Source organism: Ptychodera flava, chromosome 8, assembly GCF_041260155.1.
Source record: "Ptychodera flava strain L36383 chromosome 8, AS_Pfla_20210202, whole genome shotgun sequence".
NCBI classification, from domain to species: Eukaryota; Metazoa; Hemichordata; class Enteropneusta; family Ptychoderidae; genus Ptychodera; species Ptychodera flava.
In genome coordinates this window covers 20,924,066-20,944,097 of record NC_091935.1, presented here as the reverse complement: position 1 = coordinate 20,944,097, position 20,032 = coordinate 20,924,066, and the positions used below count along the sequence as shown (strand labels likewise).

The following is a 20,032-nucleotide window of genomic DNA, read 5'->3' as shown; positions in this document are numbered from 1 at the left end:
ACTAAAGGCCCATGTTCAAGACAAATCCGCATTATCAAAAATAAAAGCGTAAAATTATTTCTAATTGCCCGCGTGGTCATATTCGCGTTAGTATGTATTGCTTATATGATTAATATATGTTTTTTCCATTGTAAATGACTTCAAAGAAACATTCGAGTGTAATTCATCGAGACTTGCTTGTCGGCTCGGGAATGAGCTGGTAGTGGCGGGAAAGATGACCCTGTAAAATCTGTGAGTTCGTTGTTTTTACTCACTTTAGTTAAGATATACGCTGATGTGCAAGGTCGATACGTCAAAAATGCAAGTTTACTTACCGTTCGACACTTAGTGCGGTCAGCATGAACACCGAACACGAACTCGACAGCAAAGTCAAGTACGGCAGGAGCTTACAGAGTGCGCCTCCTAATACCCATTTACTGCTGAAATAGAACGGTGTCTGGATTGGTATCACGATGACTATGATGATCAGATCGGCCGTGGCAAGGCTCGCCAGGAAAGTGTTGGTAACGTTCTGCAGCCGTCGGCATTTGGCGATGGAGTAGATCACCAGGAGATTACCGACAAGACCGACGATGAAGGTTGCGGTGTGGGACAGCACCACCGGTAGCCATTTGGAGATCCCGACTCCCGCCATGGGCACGAAAGAATCATTGCCTTGCACGGAAAAATTGGATTGACTCTGAGTAACGCAGAATCAAACGCTGAAAGTGACGGCGAAATCGTTCCGTTGTACGCCATGTCCTGGTTGCACAGCTCTGCTGTGAGAAACCGCTCACTGGAATGAATGTCTACATCGGTACAGTGCGAGCTTTACGATATAAAGTTGAAATGACGTAGGGCCCTCATTTACATGACGGCTGCCAAACAACTGGTTCTAACGAAGCTTGTATACGCAGCGGTGGGCGCACGATAGCAGTTGACGGATTCACCGCACTGATAACACTGCAAAGCATCACACTGTGAAGCATTGTGGGAGATAAATGTAAATCATACGATGTACACCAAAATGGGAGCGGACAGGGGCAAAACATACACTTTATTCATCGAGACGGGTAAAAAAGAGGAAAGTGTACCGTCTGACAGTTGCCAGTGACAGATGCTGGTGTATTTTGAGTGTAGACTGAGAGAGAGCGTGAAAATTTGAAATGAATTTCACATTTTCATTATAAATGAGCCAAAACGATAATTATACATGTATTTCCTAATAAGACTTATTCGTTTTATTGTCTGGGCACGGTGACTGATGAGCTTACCCGTAATAGTTAGTATTACTTTGAATACTAAGTAAAATCAATATTGGCAATTTATAGTTGTTGAAATAATTAGAGTACCAAATAACCAAAGGCAGAACATCTTGCTCATAGTCTCTATCCTTTTCGTCGAATTCGAACTTTTTCTTCACATGCCTTGGAACAGATAATTCGTATCGACACATTGTAAGTTTATAACAAGTTATTCGAGAGATTCTTTGCTCTTACACTCTGAATTAGATCATCTTACGACATATATCATACATGAAAATGTCATGAATTGACAATCTAAGGTCACGTGCAAAGATTAATTTCCTTGTTGACATTTTGAAACAGCAATACTTGACCGGGTATACTATTTATGACAACCATTACCTGAATTTTTTTAACGCGCCATCAACGCAAGCAGACATTCTGCAAACTGTAAAAACGGCGGTGTTATCTATGGCAAAGATGAGTAATGGTAGACATATTTCTCAATTTTTTCCGTGCGGAAGATGGATGAAAGTATCTAACAACCATACTCGGGCAACAACATGCGTTTGTTTCCTTCTGGGTCTGTGTGTCGCCCGCAAACAGTTTGCTTCCATCAGGTTTTGGCCTCGGGGAAACAGACTGTTTTGGGGCGACTCGCATGCCCCCGGGGGCAGAAACGTATGCTGTTACCCTCATGGTTTGTCGATTTATGCACACTGTTTCCGTTTTCGTCTATCGATCGAAAGATTCCATCATATATGAAAGCAAGTCTTCGCCCTAGAGCTAATATTGGCTCCATTGAATTAATCCCGCTATCAGTTTAGACGTTTTCAATAAATGTGTCGTGTCTCCCTACAGCTTTTCAAACTCGTGAACTTTTGACTTTCTCTGTGGAGCAAAACTACTCAGAGCATACAGATGTCAACGTCACGCTGCAACCGCTATACATGCCTTGTAAACTAGAATTTCACCAGACCATTGCGATCAGTAAACGTGTCTTTTGCCGGGAAAGGAAGAGTACATGCATACGATACGTGATTCGCTTTACTAAATAGAAGTTAGAATGTCTTACTTTTTACATTCGTCAGATTACTATTCATTTTACGTAAACTTATCCCAAAGTCTTTCGGTTTACTAAAAGTTGACCTTCCTGAAAGAAAGATGTATTACAGCATACTTCGTCGGGTTGACAGTCGTGTAATTACGTATTGGTCGAGCGATGTCGCAATACGGACATGCATGATCAGCCTCCAATTTCAGCGAAGGCGTGACGTACAACACATCAACTAAAATATGAGAGATTACGTAGCAAAAGATGGAAGACGATGAACATTTGCAGAGGTCTGTATGATTGAATTCAATTCCCGATTTTTTTTAAATATATAGACAAACGCAAACCAACTGGTGAACTGTTATTCCCTCTATGATTTAAAAAAAAAAGTCCGGAGAAAAACATTGCGGTGACTCCCTAGGCGAACTAAAGATCGAAAATGAACTTCATCTCTCGACGCTTTCAATTTATTCTGTTATTCTAAAATGTGACCCCCTCCCCTTCACGGAATTTTTCCCTGAGCATAAACAGAGAAATTAACATTGCGACGGAAGTAAATTACACCATCTCATTTAAAGCCACTCCACAGTGTAAACAAAATATGTTAGATATACAATGGTGTACCGTAGCTATCAATTTAGCTTCAGTGCAGCTTTGCCTATGGAAGCCTTTCACTAGAAATCGCCTCCGGCAGCAGCCAGTCGATGTAGTCGTCACTTTTTTCAATTTGCCGATGAAAATACTATTTACATCAGAGCAGATTGATGACTTCCAGCCAGAACAAGACTGTAGTTACGATAGTGTCTTGAGAGATCGCATTTACAATTAGTATTGATATGGCGATATTTTAAAACATGCCCCATTATTGTATTAACATTACTGGCATCAGTTTGCGACGAAAAGCAGTAGATAATAATCCAGCATATAAGACAATGAAATGTTCACTTTCACATACATCCACTATTTTCCATATCTCTTTTCATTACAGAGTCGTAAAATAATCATAGTTAGCATAACCGATTCACATTTGTACATTTTTCAATACTAATAGTTGAAGGCAACGATACTTCCTTAAAATCATAGCGTTTTTGCTGAAGTAGTTCTGTCAATTACAATTAGTGTAGACAATTTAATGGTTTCGAAATCTCTTGACCATTGCGGGTTGTAGCTTGCATTTCTTGTGGCCCGATACAATAAGTAAAGTAATGGTCACTTCACTTCAAAGCTGAAACACAACCGAGGCCAAACACGATAGTCAAGCAGACTGCATATTGGACCACAGGGGGCTGATGAAAGTCCCCTGGGGTGGGGAGGAGGTTTTCTTTGTGCAACGGTTTACCTTTAATATTTGATTTTATTAATTTTGACAGTGATATTTCAAATAAAGCTTTCGACTCCAAACTGTCTGACTGTGTTTCCAATTCCTTATCTCCTCTTCAACCAGTGCACATACCACTCTAATTGCTGCGCAAACATTGCCAACTTGTTAATGACTGAGCGTATCAGCGGATTAGCTTATTAAGTCAACACCACAGCCGTCCCACACGTAGTGAAATAAGGATATGCGTGTGGGACGGCTGTGGTGTTGACTCAATCACTTAATCCGCTGATACCGACAGCGGATTAGCAAGTTGGCAATGTTTTCGGAGCAATTACAGTGGTGTATACACAAGTTGGAGAGGAGATAAGGACGTGTCGGTAATATATAAAGCAGTCAGACGGTGTGGAGTCGAAATCTGTATTTGAAATACCACAGTCAAAATTAATAAAATTACTTGTAGTAATAAAGAAAGCACTCAGACGGTTTGGACTTGAACTTTATTTGAAATATCACAGTCAAAATTAATAAAATAAAATAAGGTAAACCGTTGCAAAAAAAATTCTCTCCCCACCCCAGGGGACTGATTTCTTTCCCCTATGATTGGACTGGGCATTACGTTTTTGGTAAAAAATGAGACAAATCATCCGATAAGATTATATTAGACAGCTAAAATATCCTTTAATAATAAGTTAATGCTGAAAGTTCCACAAGTTTTATTTCATATGCCAGCTTGGTTCCTCTTCATATTGCATATTGTCTGCAAACATAATACAATTTGTAAGTAGAGGCTCATCCAGTCTTTGGCAATTAACTTCATCTCATCGTAGACAAAAAAAAAAAACAGTATAAAATTACCATTACCAAATCGTATCTTTCTTTAAAGCACTAGCTTTGGCTGTCATTATTTCCACCACTGTGATGGAAAATTCTGATACTCAGAAACTAACGGCAGTAATGATCAAACCAAGGACAAGAAGAGAATCAAAATAGTCTGATGACGTCGATGGGGAAATGTCTATATTGTTCGTTTGCAATTCATGCGGAATGATTCACCCATGAATTAGTGTAAATTGTGATGTTTGACTCGGATAAACCTCTCGAAACCGTATATTTTACGTTTATGTGACACAACCATCCCTGATTTGCACAAAATCAATCAAATCTAAGGCTGTGATGGCGATGAACGTGTCTCGTCGGGCAGATAGCGGCAGTCCTGGAGGATCGAGGGAAGTTTTACCTCTTCGTACTGTAAAGAGTACATATCTCTTGTGACTCAACCCTAGATCTGCAGTCTGTCACAGGGATTTTGCCGATAATTTCTCTACAAAGCGTTCGCTTTATGACTGAAGATATATCATCTCTCCTGCGTGTGTGAGGATCTGCTATTATCCTCTCCCACGATGTGTACAGTAAATGTTATTCCTGCTGTTGATTGTTGATGTCGTCACAATTTTTTTTGATCGGGCGTCATCTCTTCTTATAATTCAACATAATATACTAGCTTTTTGGCCTTGTATTTATCCAAATTGACGTTAAAAAGTGCTCTATTTTGATCCCTTTTGCGACATAAATCAGGAAAGATATCGCCATTGAATTGTAGTGCATCATATATCGGGTTTACAATCTATTTGACATATGTGGTGACGGGTGGGCAATCAACTCCAAGCTGATATGTATACGGGCGTTCAAGTGCGCGGCATCTAAATTAAAAAAAAATCATCAGAAAGTTATATATTTAAATTTAAACTCCGAATACAGTGTAAAATATTCCAGAAGTTGCGAAGCATTGCAAATTCCGACACCAATTTTTGACCTGCATAAAAAATGAACGAATTTGACAAGTGAACGAACTCACTCCATGGCACATGGTTTGTGCGTAAAGGCTTCGACTGCAACACGATCTGCTAAAACGTGTTGAGGGTATGCAAGCACAATAGCCTCGCTCGGTATCAAGTGTTAATATGTGATTTACACGACGGGCGTTCCTATACTACAGTTAATAATACTACGATCTAGATCAGAAAACATTCTCGCTGTTTACGTTACGTGGTCCGTGATTCATCATACAGTCATTTCCCGCTTGGCATTATTCGATTACAAGAGAGTATCACTAACACGTTTTTGCTGTTAGATCACTTGGCCTTGAGTGTCAACTAACCAAAATGGTTTATTCAACTGTTTTATAACTACTTTCTCCGCTAGATTGAGATCGAGGTCACGTCTTCCTATATCCCTTAACTAGCATTTGAACCTTGCCCTCGACTCAAGACCTTGGTTAAGTGTTTCTGGAACAAGGAGGTCAAACTCATAAGCATGGTAATTCTGGGGTGTTAGGGTTAACTTTAATCCAGATGCACGTACCGATGTATTAAAATCAATGATACTCAATAACAGTGACACGAGTGAGTTACAAGAGCGTCAGATTGAAGTTAAATTGAAAGTTTCCGTATACTTTGTTAGTGCTACTGTCATTTTAAGGGGATTTGGTACACGTTCAGACGCGGATCTTCGGTAGTTACGAGACGAAGACTTTCCTGTGTAGTTATAAAACCGATAATCCGTGACATTTTCGTTTCATAACACCGAACATTGCCAGGAGAAACAATTTGGACTGAAATAACTTCAAGATGGAATTTGAATGAAGAAGCAAGTCTTACTGAATTTACTAGGAAACGATACACCCAAGTGCACTCCGACTTTTGCTTATTTGCTTATTTTTTATTATTTTCCACACGGCTAAAATTAACTCCATCAAACGTTTTTTAGTCACTGCAAGAGAGGTGGAATCAAAACATTAATTTGAAATGCAAATCAGCGGTTTTAAAAATATTTAATATCGAAAGTTCGATATCAAAATTTTTATTTCATGTAGGTAGTATGCGCCTCGACAGTGAAAAACTTAACCTTTTGCACAGACTTTCCTGAACGAGACTTTCAATCATTCTTTTACCAAACCAACAATAAAAATCGGGGATCACCGCGCCAAGTTTAGAACTAGCCAAACAAATTGACCGATTAACATTTTGTGATATTTGAAATTCAAAATAGCCGCCATTCCTGTATTAATTCTGTCGGGGAGAATAAAATTTTTGATTTTCGAAACATTAACACGGTGAAAGTTTTTCTCTCTCCAAGAGTTTTAAAATGAGCTCCCACAAGTGATAGACCAGAAAATAATTGTAGAAATTTGAGAGTCCGACTATCTGTCCCCGAGGCGCATTCCACCTTAACCTTTTTATTTCTTAGTTATTCAGTTCTCTTTAAGTTATCTTAATCGTTAAAAGACTTGGTTTTTTTTACTATTTTGCATGACGTAGTCATGAAAAATTGACTAGGAAAAAATAACGTCCCCAAACGTCAGGTAACTCTAGCGTATTGCATACAGTTTATCATTTCCCGTGTTAGCGTCAAACGAAGTTGTAGTTTTATTTTATTTTTTATTTATTTATTTAGCACAAATAACCAATTAATAAGAAAATAGTACAGAATGTAACAATTTACAACACCAAAGGAGACAACGCAGTTATTTGTGCATGGATAGCACAGAAAAGTCCGAAGACTTATTTCCACTGTGGTCCATGAAGAGAAGACTACACAATAAATGTAAATATAAAAGATGACAAAGAATTCAAAATTAAGTGAAAAGACAAAATGCGGAAAACAGTTAGCCCACGCTAAGTGTCTTCGAAACAGATGGTGACTGCAAAATGACAATGAGTCACTCACCTACAAGTGTAACCATGGTGCTTCATCATACCTGCGTATAAATTTGCACTAGTGCCCTAGGGTTCAAGTCTAGATAGATGATAATATCGCATTGTTGTTTTCGTTATACTTTACCTTGAAACTACCAAATCTATCCCCGTAGCCCTTGACTCATGTATTCGACGATCATCTTTATGAGTAAACACATATATTAGCTTTATGACTCTGCACTGTCGTTACAAGTCATAAGATATTGTTATGTGATATAAGTACATTTCACATAAATATTAACAAAACAGTTTACAAATTTAGGATACATGTGTATCAAACAGGTGGTTTCCTCGAAAATAAATTCTTGTCCGTTTCGACCACAGCTCTAACTCTAACTCTAACAGCTCATTAGCTGCATTTTCTTTAAACAGAGTGTATTGAAATGTACACTTTATTTTTCATACAATTCGGAATTCCGTATTACCATCAGAGAAAAAAGTGAAGCTAAAACTGGTGTATTGGAAATGATCGGTGTTATATCGAGGGTGGGTGGGGGGGGGGGGGTCAGTCCTGAGTGCATTTGACGTCAACTCACATCAATTGGACGTAAACTGTATAATCCAAAACTTACACAGTCAAGCCTGAACACAATTGGCTGATCCCGTTCCCGGATCGCATAAGTGACAAAGAATCGTTTGCCTTCCTGAGAACGATAATACAGACATAACATGGCAAGTCGTTACATTCTATGTCTTGGAGAAGACTGCAAAGAACACATTTTTACTCGAATAAGATCAATCGGAGAAGTGCGGCCGCCCATCAAATCCACTTCGCGTTGCTCAATCGAGAATGTATGACTCAGGGGGTTAACATGTCAAGGCGAGGAATTTGTCGCTATAAAGCTGAATGGGAAAATTAGGTATCGATCGAGCTTTTGTGTTCTTCACACCAGGACCTGTCGACGACGTGAATGAAGTCAAAATAATTAACCTACCTAGTGTGAAACATAATCGTAAATACAGATGAGGTTAACATATTGAGGATGACAGAAGCGGACATTCGCTTAATAGAGAATAATACGTCGACCAAGGCTTTTAAATGATCCCACGATTTTCTTCATAACATTACAATAGTGGCCTGCCCGCTTCATATGAAAATTTAAGGCACACAGAAATACTTATGGTAAATGTCGATTGCTAACTTAGAGAACCCACAATGCCGTAATGGCAGGGAAGTTCAATATTACCATTCGAGAGAGATTCAATACTGAAACACGAAAATAAATTGGAATGGCATATTTAAAAAAAAACAATAGCGTCTGATATGATTACCTTTTTTCTATATATTGATTCTTGCTTCATCATCATATTGGTACTCTAACATGGTAGTTATTGTAAGGCATCGGGAAATCCAAAGTTGTTTGAGATAAATAATCAATCACCTCAAGCGGCGGGTTTGTTGTGTTACATCGTTTTTGCACAGAGACTTTGTGAAAGCCAAAGAGTATTCAGGTCTCTATCCGATGAAAACCCAATAATACAGATGAATTCACACTAATTATGTTGCCTGTATTATAGAATAATACACGTGAATTCACACGAGTCCACGTGAGTACAGGCTTGCTGAATACAAGAAATGGATTCTTGACTGTATTCATCTGTATATGCACTATTCTTAATCCACTGTAAATCCTGGTGAATACAGGCTGTATTAGTTTTGAATACAAGTTGTATTAAGATGGATAAACAATATATTCAGACGGGTTCTTCTTGAAGTGGTTCAACAGAATACAGTCTGAATTCATGCGTATTTATGTGCAACTTGAATATTCATGATGTTCACAAGCACAGGTTTGACGCCCAAATCAGTCACATGATAATCCCCAGCCAAGCATTTGGTCGTTCCATGGAAATACTATTCATGGTAGTTTGCCCAGTATATACACGGTCCCTCCGCGGTATATATTATGAGTTTCTGGCCACAGTCCGATACAGCTGCCCATGGTCTGGCTATGGCTGCACAATCCCAACTGGTTAAAGAAACACAAATTAGACCCTTCCAGCCCTTTTGCTGGTTTGGAAGTGTTTTTCCCTTGCAAGCCCTAAAATAAATAACTAGCAAAAAGTCGGTCCTACTAATTACTGCCAGTAGCTGCCTGAGGACTGCCCGAGAACTGCCCGAGCACTGCCCGAGGAAAAAGTGGGCCAAATTTCGCCCATTTTAACACTAGGCCAATAGGTTCAGTTTATATCATGCCCAGCCAACCCAAAATATCATTGATTTGGCCTATAACCTGATGTTTTCTCCGGCAGATTTGGAACACGGAAGACGTCGGTCTTGAACGACGTCGCCAGCTTGATAGTGAGATCATACCATTCAGTCCGAGAGGTGGCACAATAACCTCGCCGAGCGCTTACAGCCTGACAGCCTACCACCCCTTGCACTGGATGGTATGATCTCTCAATCAAGTTGGGGACGTCTTTCTCGTTGAAAGCCCGGCGTCTTTCGGGTTCTAAAACTGCTACAGAAAACACCAAATCAATGATATTTTTTGTTGGCTGGGCATATTATAAGTTAAACCTATTGGCTTAGTGTTAAAATGGGCGAAATTTGGCCTACTTGCCCCTAGGGCAGTTCTCGGGCAGCTACGGGCAGCTACGGGCAGTCACGGGCAGTAATAAGTAGGACCCCAAGGTATTACTATAAAGCCTTGAACATCGTGTAACCGGTATGGTTGGCATGGCATTTCTCCGTGAAAAAATTGTACACTAGTACACCTTGCATCTCCAAAACACAACCAGCCCTGCCACCGATGTACGCTAGCCAAAAATAAAGCTAATTGACATGTTTCCGGTTTATTTGTGTCGTTGACGGGAAGGGTAATGAATGAAACGTTGTACATTAAGCCTGTACAAATCACACATGATGATGGACATTGTCTTGGAAATAAATCAGGTATATATGTACATGTTTAAATATTGTACAGCTCCTGCCGGCTGGCTGCTTTTACAACACTGCTGTAACAATTTATAGCAAGCTTGAAAGTTTGTTCCAAAACATACAACCGATAACTGTCAACTGCAGAGACTTTGTAAGTTTTGCAGCAGTTTATGGAAAATTTGTGTAAGCCAGAACACCCTTGTCACAAACATAAAGGGAAAGGCGTTAAAATGGCTTGTCCAGTGATCAGCAGAAAGGATTCCATTTCTACCTCTGTATCAGGAGGAATGTGTGAATCACGTTCTTTTTTAACAAACTCTTTCTCGCCCTGGGCTGTCAAAGAGGCCATTCATTGCACTTTGGAGCTGGTTGTTTTTAAAAAGACTTGGATAAAGTAAGTTCGCAATAGGTTCGACAAAATGTGGTAGTGAACGGAACAACACAAAATTACTGGATAAAGTAGCCTACCGTTCTTATTTCACAAGAGTCAACATCAAAATCGCTACTTGTAGTGCCAAAAAGCTTAATATCTAGTCATGTTATATTCTAGGCTTGCGAACTGTACCATTGGATCAAGAACTTTAAGGTACCACTGCATCTGCTAGTGATAACCATGACAAGAGCTAGAGCTCTGCTCGGGCTCTTTGGCCGAATAAAAAATACATTCATCCTGTCACGGCGTGAGACATTGCTCATACAGACAATTGTCATGACATCTTTCTAGCCGTTTCTACTTGAAACTGAGGGAGAAAATTTTCTGGATAAATTTAATATTAGTTTTCTCTTGTTGTGTGGTCAAGTGGAACGTACTGTAAAATGAGTTCTACGTGTACCGAACACATTAGCCGTCAGTCCACGTTTCTGCTGTCAATCACGGGATCGTCTTCATACCATGGAGCTAAACAAAGGAGCTCCATATTCACAGTCTATGCACAATATTTACGAATAAGTTTTGAATACTTTTTGAATAAAAATTGACCCAAGTGAAGTAAAAAAATACAGCCAGGATAGAGTCAATGCAAAACATGTAAGCTGAAACTTTAATGCGAATATTATACGTAATGATCGATTCATGGGTGTCTCTTTTTTTACATCTGTGATAGATCGATCGTTGTTCACTTATCTATTGGCATTCATTTTTAACCATAAAATTGTCAGTTTTTGGCGTAGAGCAATCTCGAGAGCAATTTTTGTGCTGGTTTTGTTTCAGACGTCTTCAACGTTTCGAGTAAACCTCAGCTTATCAGAGGTACACGCTATAATGAGCAGAGCATGGAAAAAATAGAGTATTTTTTACATCCATGAGCAGAGTAACAATACCCGCGTGGATTATTGAAAACGAAAACAACAGAAGTTGATTTTTTACTATAAGACCGGTTCCACAGATAGCAAACCACTTTGGCGATTCTGCCACGCCAATGCAGTAGAACCGAGTGAAAAAACTGGACTAGCTAAGATGCACACACTATTAGTTTCCCTGTGAGCTGAATAATTGCAGAATATGTTTGGTGCTGGAGTTGGAGAACAATATGGAAAAACTGTGAGGAGGGTATGATGCAAATTGGTGGTAGGATTCATCTGCCTGTCTGTCCATTCCATGAGTATCAGCACCGTACTGTGCCCACTAATGTTTAATCGCTTTTTCGTGACATATTTGTTGAAGTATTGAGGTAAAAAGAATCGAAGTCATTACACGGGTACTTGTCGGCTCATTTATTATCGATATCTGATCGAACGATGACAGTGACAATGCTCATGGAGGTAGTAGCTACCTCCGCCTCCATGCATGGAGCCATGCAATGCTCAAGTGAATCGCTACAGTTCTTTCCTAAAATAATGTTCATGGAAGTTGTGTCATATCCTTGTCATTGTTTTGTACTGGCATCGAGTACTTAATTTTACACGCCACGCTCTGTATACGCAATTGACAAGTTGAATACCTTTGCAGCGTTTGGTATGCTTCCGGGAAGACTGCTATTGTGAAACAGAAAAAGTTTCTGGTACATTTCATTTTGCATACACATCAAAAGCCAAACTGTTGGAATCTTGAGGGCGTTTTAGTGGGGTACATGTTCAAAATTAACTTTTGAATGAACTGCATGTCTTGTCAGCCATTGAGAAAGATCAACAGCACACCTCATGTTAAAGTATGTGTAGTGTACATGGTACATCTTGACTCAGTGAACTTGCGAGTTTTACTTCCTAAATAAATCAAAGAAACACTGCTTGAAAATGATTCTTTAAGGCCAGACACTTTATATGTCTATACAGTGTCTAACGGACCTTGTTTTTATGCATGTTGGGAAGTCGGTAACATACTGCTTGTCGTCACTGTGAAACCCTTTCTACAGAACTGCATTTTCATCGACACTACAATTTGATGCACAGCACATGTATCTCGACGACGTGATTGCGCCACTTTCGGGTCAATACGCCACTTCATTTCTTCAAAGTTGAAATGTAGTCTTTTGTGCGCATAAAATGCCGATTTTTCCAAAACATTGAAGCAATGTCCGCACTCTTTAGGCCAACGCAAAGATTTCGGCATTGTAGACCAGTACGTAGTTTATAACCGCTTGAACTGTTGAAACAGTACAGTACTAGTACCTGTTGTTGAACTTTGACAAAAACGGAACCTCTAGGTCAATGTTTATAAGTACATTCGCTGGCACATGATGCGGCCGCAGCAGCTGACCGCTGTTTCCTGTGAAACTAATATTTCAATTTTGTAAATAGATATGCGTATACATTCACATAAAAACAAGCAGACTATATGTACATATAGTAATTACTCGGGAAATGCAAATAAAACTTGTCAGTGAATCGTAGAGATTTTAATTCACTTGTATTCTTGACCGCGGACATCCGGGAACTTGCGGGTTTTTACGTCATTTTTGCGTCACACTGCCGTGAGAACAAAATATTGAAGAGTGGATTTTTCAACCTTTACACCAGTATTCAAAGTTTCAACATTATGTCAATGATAAACACTAAGTTCTGTCCTTTGTCACATAATTTCTGCATTGTTCACTGTCCTTTATAGTCAAATCCCAATTCACCTCACTCGCGTGCGTGAGGTGAGTGACGTCACTCCGTGGTCAAGAATTGCATATTGATAATTTTGAGAAACTCAGGGGGCGTTCCGTAGCAACATTTTTAGCGTCCCTGTGAAGGTTAGAGTTCAGTCGTGCTACAGGTAGCTGTAGAGTAGATGCTGTTCCGCAACGTTGCCAGTTTCATCGATAGCAGTTTCAACAGTTCTCAGTTCAGCAGTCATGAGCGGTCGATCAAGATCAAGAGTAACAAGCCGATTTACGGCTGACCAGGTTGCTGATAACGTGGTACAATCCACTCCGATACGGCCGAGAGCTACCTGCGGTACTGCTGCAACTCGGTCTGTCACAAGCGATGCCAGTTCAGCTCCAATCAGGGCAGTCCCAACTCACATCAATTTCTATTCTTCGAGCCAGTCCAGCGACGAAGGGCGCTCATTGACTGAAATGTCGTCCTTCTTTAACCGAAACACTCCTATCAGCGGCATTGCTCCGCCAGATATTGATGCACGAGGTAAGAACATGTTTTTATTTCTTTGCAGCCGCACAACGTAAACAAAACTGAGGTGTACAAAGATTTGCTCTAGCTTTTTGGCGTCTTTTACTTTTTATCAGTGGACGTGATTGCTTGCCGAACGATTAGAAGTTAAATTACAGAAAAATAAACGCAACTAGACGAAAATTAATACTTAATATGAGGAAAAAAGTACTACCAACAATTTTGCCTGATTCTCTAAGGCAGGATGTGCAGGCCAAGTGAACAAGGATTACCCTCATCAGATGATTGTTATGCAAATTCACTTGTTGTCTTTTAAGGCAGGAAGTTCTCAAGATAACGCTTCTTCAGTAGTTAAAAAATCAAAAAAGCATTTCTCAATGAAAGAATATTTCCATTTGTACTCCATTAAATAAGACCGATGCCAGTTTAAAAGACTGCATATTGCTACATGAGAAGTTAAGATCGAATGTGCTGCCACGGTCCCTCGATCACCGTGATAGAGGGACTGTGATACTACAAAATTATGTAGTCTAAAGACAATAGGGGTAGCTTAAGTAGATAAACTAACTTTTACAGGGGGATTACATGAGGTGTAAATAGTAATGCTGTGAACTTTTTTGGTTCTTCCACTCATAAGCCACGTGATAATTAAGGATCCAGAATGAAAAACTGTTATTTTCTTGATGCTTTTTTTCAAAACTGTCACTATAGCTTCATTGAATAGGGCATATCATTATGCTTGACAACATTGCAAACTTGTTACTCTTTTAACTGTAATTTGCAAGCAAAACTTGATGTTTCAGTAGTCAAGAAAATTCAACTCACACTGTCATTTTGTTACCTTGCTCGTGTATGCTTTTTCTTATAGACTTCCAGGAAATGATGGCAGGGTTAAACTCACTACATGACATTGCTGAAGATGAAAGAAGAGATGGATGTGACTTTCGTTCTGAATTAAGAGAACAATTCACTCTTATGTTGGCAAAGATCAGCAGGCTGGAAGAAAAGCAGAATGTGTGTAGAACAGAGTCTGGCCACAAAGAAAATCAGAAGACCACAACCCCACCAAGTTGTCAGTAAGTGTTATATACTGCTACCTCCATGGTGTTATCGTCTTATATGAATGGTAGACTGTCCTAGGGGCTACATGTAGTACTCAAAGCAAGAATGGGTTATACCGGCATATGTGTCTATTTGGAATATATATAACGTTTACAGTATTTATCTGAAATGTAATCTGATCAAGTAAAATCAGTATAAGAATGACTAATTTTGAAAAAAAAACTGATTTCTGTCAGTAGAATGCCTGTTTTTGCATACACTGTGAGGGAGTTTTTGAATTTTCATAGCATGCTTTGACAGTATGATAAATTTGAATAATCATGATGGGCACTTCTGTGACATATGCAAAGAGGGGTCAAATGGTCATACAGGGAGCACATTTTGAAACATGTATGCATTCTCCGACAAAAAACGGAACATTTTTTCAGTTTATTTTCACCTCAAGTTTAGTTGCTATATATTCACAGACATCATATGCAAGGCTCAATGATAATGAACACCTGAAACATGGCAAAATTATGGGATTCTTGGACAAAACACGTCCAATCAGTAGCGTGGCTTTCTTATATTTACATAGATTTACAATAATCCGGCTTTTGTAGGGGAAGTTTCTGTTTAAGGTAGTATGCACTTCAAAAGTGAAAGACTTACCGGTAACTTTTTTTTGTTCAAATTTTCCTAAATGTAACTTTCAACTGTTCTCTCACATAATCAACAATGACATTGGGGGGTCACCATGCATAGTTTGGAACTAGCAACACAAATTGCCCAACATTTTGCGATATTTGAATTTCAAAATGGATGCCATCCATGTGTAAACTCTGTGTTATCCCACAGAGTTTACACATTGATGTTCAAAAAATTCAGACTATGACAGTGAAAGATTTTCTTCCTCCTTGAGCTTTAAAATGAACCTCCTCAATATCTAGATCAGAAAAGAATTGTAGAAGTTTGAGAGTCCGAATATCTGTCCCCAGGCACATTCTACATTAACATTTCGTAACTTTGTTTGACATTTGCTCCTCAACAGATGAAGATAAAAAATATTCAGGCAAATGGTGGAGATGAGATGCAATTTAAAGTTCCAGATGGGTAAGTAAACATTTGATATTGAATTTTACAACCTGTGATTCCAAGTGAAGGTTGAAAATGTTGTGTAATTCTCACATTCCTGAACCATATATTTGGAATTTCAACAAAGCAGACGTGACTTTATTTGTTATGTAATTCAATGTTTTGCATTTTACCAAGATGTATTCATAAATGGATGTGTGCTGCTTGGCATTATCGTATCATGGATGAAAAAATTGTCAACATGCAGTAGGAAAATATGGAAAATAAGTGCTGCAGTGAGAACTTCCTTTTGCTTGATAAGACAACAGTCACTATGACCTTTATGCTAATCTAGCTACCATACTTACACAGTGAATTACATATACCTGCATGTTCCAAAACCTATTTTGTCAAATAATGCTGATGATTTATTTTCCCGTTATTCACTTTTCCTTTAAGGTGGAATACAGCTCATAATTTATCAAGTAGAGAAAAAATATATGCAGAGTTGTCCATGAAGTTTGGAGATAAATTCTCAGAAAAGGAGTATAAGAGTAAGTACCTATGTAGTAGACAATACAATTGTACAGTAGTGAGCAATTAATAGTTGGCAATATGGGAAGTAGACAAACTATATCTAAATTGACGAGTCGCCAACACTGTCAGGTATAACACTCATCTAGTGGTAATTCAATCGTTCACAAAGAAATCAAATCTGTTGGAGTTTAAACATTGTCTGGAAGGAGGTCAGACATATCCAGAACAGCACCACCAGATCAGCACAAACAACATTTGCAAATGATGTTTTCTGGACATTTAGTGGGATGTATTAATGTGTAGTGCAGTTCTGTTTACATGTGACCTCCTTCCAGACAATATTTTAACTTTTGTAGAGTTGATTTCTTTGTTATTTACTGATATTGCCGCCAAGACAATTATGCCTGACAGTGTTGATATCTCCTCAATTTAGATGTATGACTTCTCGTATTGCCAACTTTTCATCACAATCCATTGTAAGGGGACATTTGCTATGTATTGGACAATACAAGGTACATGTATATGGAGACACTCCTAAATTTGATTGAAAAGGAACCTAAATAAGCAGAGATTTCTATTGTAGTTGAATGTGAATGTTTCTCTGAAGATAACATCATGTGTGGCAGTAAAAAGTAACTCATTGCTATATTTTTTTCAGTGGCCATTCGCAGAAGTTACGAAAATTCCAGATTGAAGCACAGAGAAGCAAGTGATTTGGCATTGAAAAGGAAAAACAAGAACAGAAGAATTGGAAATACAACAAGATGGCAGGTAGCAACATTTTTTAAATGACTTGTGAATCTGTCTTTTGTTTTAATGTTTCTACTTTTAAACAGGTTCAAAAATTGTGAAAGTAATCAGTTTTTGAGAGAAGTGTAGTGAATAAGTAAAGAAGTTATTAAGAAGAGGCTTCACTGCACAGTTCATTCTTGAAGAGGGCAGTTATCTATGTTCATCCATTGGCATTATTGAGAGCTTGTTTTCATCTAACTTTGTATGTTTGGCTGAGTAGAACCTAATTTACAAACATAGCATCCATTACAAAGACTTCACATGTACGCCTCAGTATATCATTTTCACTCTTTATTAGTATTTTTGTTCCATGTGTCAACTAAACTTCTTGTCACAGTCCTTACAATATCCACAATTGATGTGTATTTTAGAGTGGTGATGTTCAAGTTTAAGAAGTATGCTAGGTCGCCAGCCTGTTAGGTTCTCTTCTCACATTTGCAACACATATGACAATTTCTAGTATTTTCCCCAGAATGTGTCATTTAAGGTAGTAAGCGCCTCAAAAGGGAAAGCTTGAACATTAGCTCAAACTTTCCGTAATTAAACTTTACACCATTCTTTTCCCAAATCGACAATGAAAATCAGAGGTCACCTTGCGTAGTTTGGAGTTATCAAAACAAATTACCCAATAATTTGCGATATTTGAAATTCAAGATGGCTGCCATCCCTGTGTTAACTCTGAGGAATAATCAAATTTAGGATTTTCAAAAAACTAAGGGGCCATGGATAATTAAAGCATATGCGTGGTAAACAAACAAAGTGCGTTTGGCCTCAACCCCTCCTAAACAAAAGTTTGGAAGTGCGTAAATCCAATCCGGCCTCATTCTGTATCATACCTTGTTAAGAATATAAAGTGTTTCCAATCGGGTTCGAACCCACAACATAAAGCATCCAGTCACCTAGTGGAGAACCAACAGACAGAAATACTTGACCAAATCCACTGTCTGTACACGCCAAACAGTATAGTGATATTTTGTGATACAGGAAAAGGTGGAGCGAGATGTTGATATGAAAACATGTAGTGCGATTTTTGCGCACAGTAATCAAAATACAGCCAAACCCCTTCCCCCCTAAATGCAGAAGTTATATTTGCCGTGCATGTGTTTTAATTATCCACGGCCCCTAAGACGGTGAATACAAAAGTTTTTCTTTCTCCAAAAGTGATAAGACAGAAAAGAATGGTAGGATTATCAGGGTTGGAATATTTCCCAGAGGCGTATTATACCTTGAATATGACACTAAAGCATATCACTGCAGATTCGGCCTGATTTAGTAGGCGTGTAAAAATTGTTCAAGTAAAAATTTAAATTGTTGTAGTGAGATGAACATTCCTTTGTTCATTACTTTTTTTATTTTCTTTACAGACTCTGAAAAGAAGAGAGAGAGTGATAAGTGAAGAAGAAAAAGACTTCTGGAAAAATGTTAAAGCTGAGCTGATGTCAGATGAAGAACCATGTGATGAAGAAAATGTTGTTATATTGAAAACACCAGCATGGAGGGCAGAACCACTGAATCAGTTGATAAAGCAGTTAGATGACAGATTAGATGAAAAGGGTGTTTTTAGTAGGATGGTTAAAAAAAGAAACCGATGTAGTCTACCATCAACGAGATGTCGACCAATCAATTTCTATACAGAAAGCTATGTAATTCCTCAGCAATAATCATTTCATTCTTTTTTGTGTATTTATTTTGTATTTACAATTTTGACAAATATTTATTAACGTAATTTTTCTCACCATTAATTTTAACGTAGGACATATTTTATTTATGTAAACACTTCAGACAGTGAATTTATCTCTTTGTCCACCATGGTTTACCAGTCCAAATTCTACAATTTACAAATCTTTCAGGATGCAAGGATGAACTGTGTGATCATCACCTTATCAGGGATTTACATGAATTAATGAGAAAGCTATTGTATTGATTTTTTTTCTGCAATTTCGATGAATTTTTATTAACGTAATTTTTCTTAAGGTTAACTTTAATGTAAGACATATTTTATTTATGTTGGTTATTAAATAAGCAAATAGAAAAGTTAATGCCCATGTTTAAATGTGTGTATGTGTTTGATAGAGAGTGTGAGAGTGCTGTTAAGTCACCTTTAATCCTCTTTCTGCCACGGCCCATAGCTAAACCATACAAATGAATGAAACTTTCGAGAAAGAGTGTGAATTTTTGCCCTTTCTAATGTCCAATCAAAGCTTTAAGAATCCCTTTTGCTGTTTGTGTAACTCAGGAGTATTTCATGTACTGCAGTTAGCTGCAATGTTGATATGGCGAGTCATATCATACTAACATTCCTAATTGAATAATTGTGTGCTTCCAAAAATCATTCAGCATGCAAGGATGAACTGTGCAACCACGACCTTATCAGGAATTTATATGAAAAGAATATCTAGTTGTAATCCATCATTTAAGAAGGAAAATCGAAAAGTAAATTCGTTAGAATATACCCCGATATTATGTAGATTATCTGTATGAAACACAAACAAAATCAAGCTGAATTAATGAGAAAGCTGCTCCCTTGCTTGATGTACACATAAAAATACAGATGAATTCAGACATGCATTCATCAAGATGCAGACGAATACAGACAAATCCAAAATGTGTATTTACCATAAATACAGACAAATTCAGGCAAAGTATTAAAGTGGTATTCAAAAGAGTGCATATACTTGTTTATCCATTCTGAATTTGTCTGTATTCATGGTGAATCCTTTCTGAAATTAGCATGGATTAGCCTGTATTCAGCTAAAATACAGGCAATAATCCATGCTAATACTGTAAGTATTATAGGGTTTT

The 20,032-nt window shown here is 38.2% G+C and overlaps 2 protein-coding genes across 2 annotated transcripts in view; one reads left to right on the top strand and one right to left on the bottom strand.

The window, feature by feature from the left end:
- The window catches only part of LOC139138768 (QRFP-like peptide receptor), a 27,113-nt gene extending 26,169 nt beyond the window's left edge, over positions 1-944 (bottom strand). The window contains exon 1 of the mRNA XM_070707289.1: positions 315-944. Coding sequence (XP_070563390.1) covers positions 315-634 — 320 coding nt within the window. The 5' untranslated portion in view covers positions 635-944. The remainder of the gene's footprint in view (positions 1-314) is intronic.
- An 11,854-nt stretch (positions 945-12,798) lies between these two features.
- LOC139138767 (uncharacterized protein C14orf93 homolog) lies at positions 12,799-19,269 on the top strand. Its single transcript, XM_070707288.1, has 6 exons — positions 12,799-13,801; positions 14,655-14,862; positions 15,879-15,940; positions 16,361-16,455; positions 17,097-17,209; positions 18,595-19,269. The coding sequence occupies exons 3-6, from the start codon at positions 15,879-15,881 to the stop codon at positions 18,889-18,891; spliced, it is 567 nt and encodes a 188-aa protein (XP_070563389.1). The 5' UTR covers positions 12,799-13,801; positions 14,655-14,862; the 3' UTR covers positions 18,892-19,269.
- Positions 19,270-20,032: the final 763 nt, after the last annotated feature.

Excerpts from the sequence above, each read along its gene's own strand:
- LOC139138767 (XM_070707288.1), top strand. The coding sequence starts at position 15,879 with ATGAAGATAAAAAATATTCAGGCAAATGGTGGAGATGAGATGCAATTT. Across the intron at positions 15,941-16,360 it reads CAATTTAAAGTTCCAGATGG|GTGGAATACAGCTCATAATT; the intron begins GTAAGTAAACAT and ends TTTTCCTTTAAG. Across the intron at positions 17,210-18,594 it reads GAAATACAACAAGATGGCAG|ACTCTGAAAAGAAGAGAGAG; the intron begins GTAGCAACATTT and ends TTTTCTTTACAG.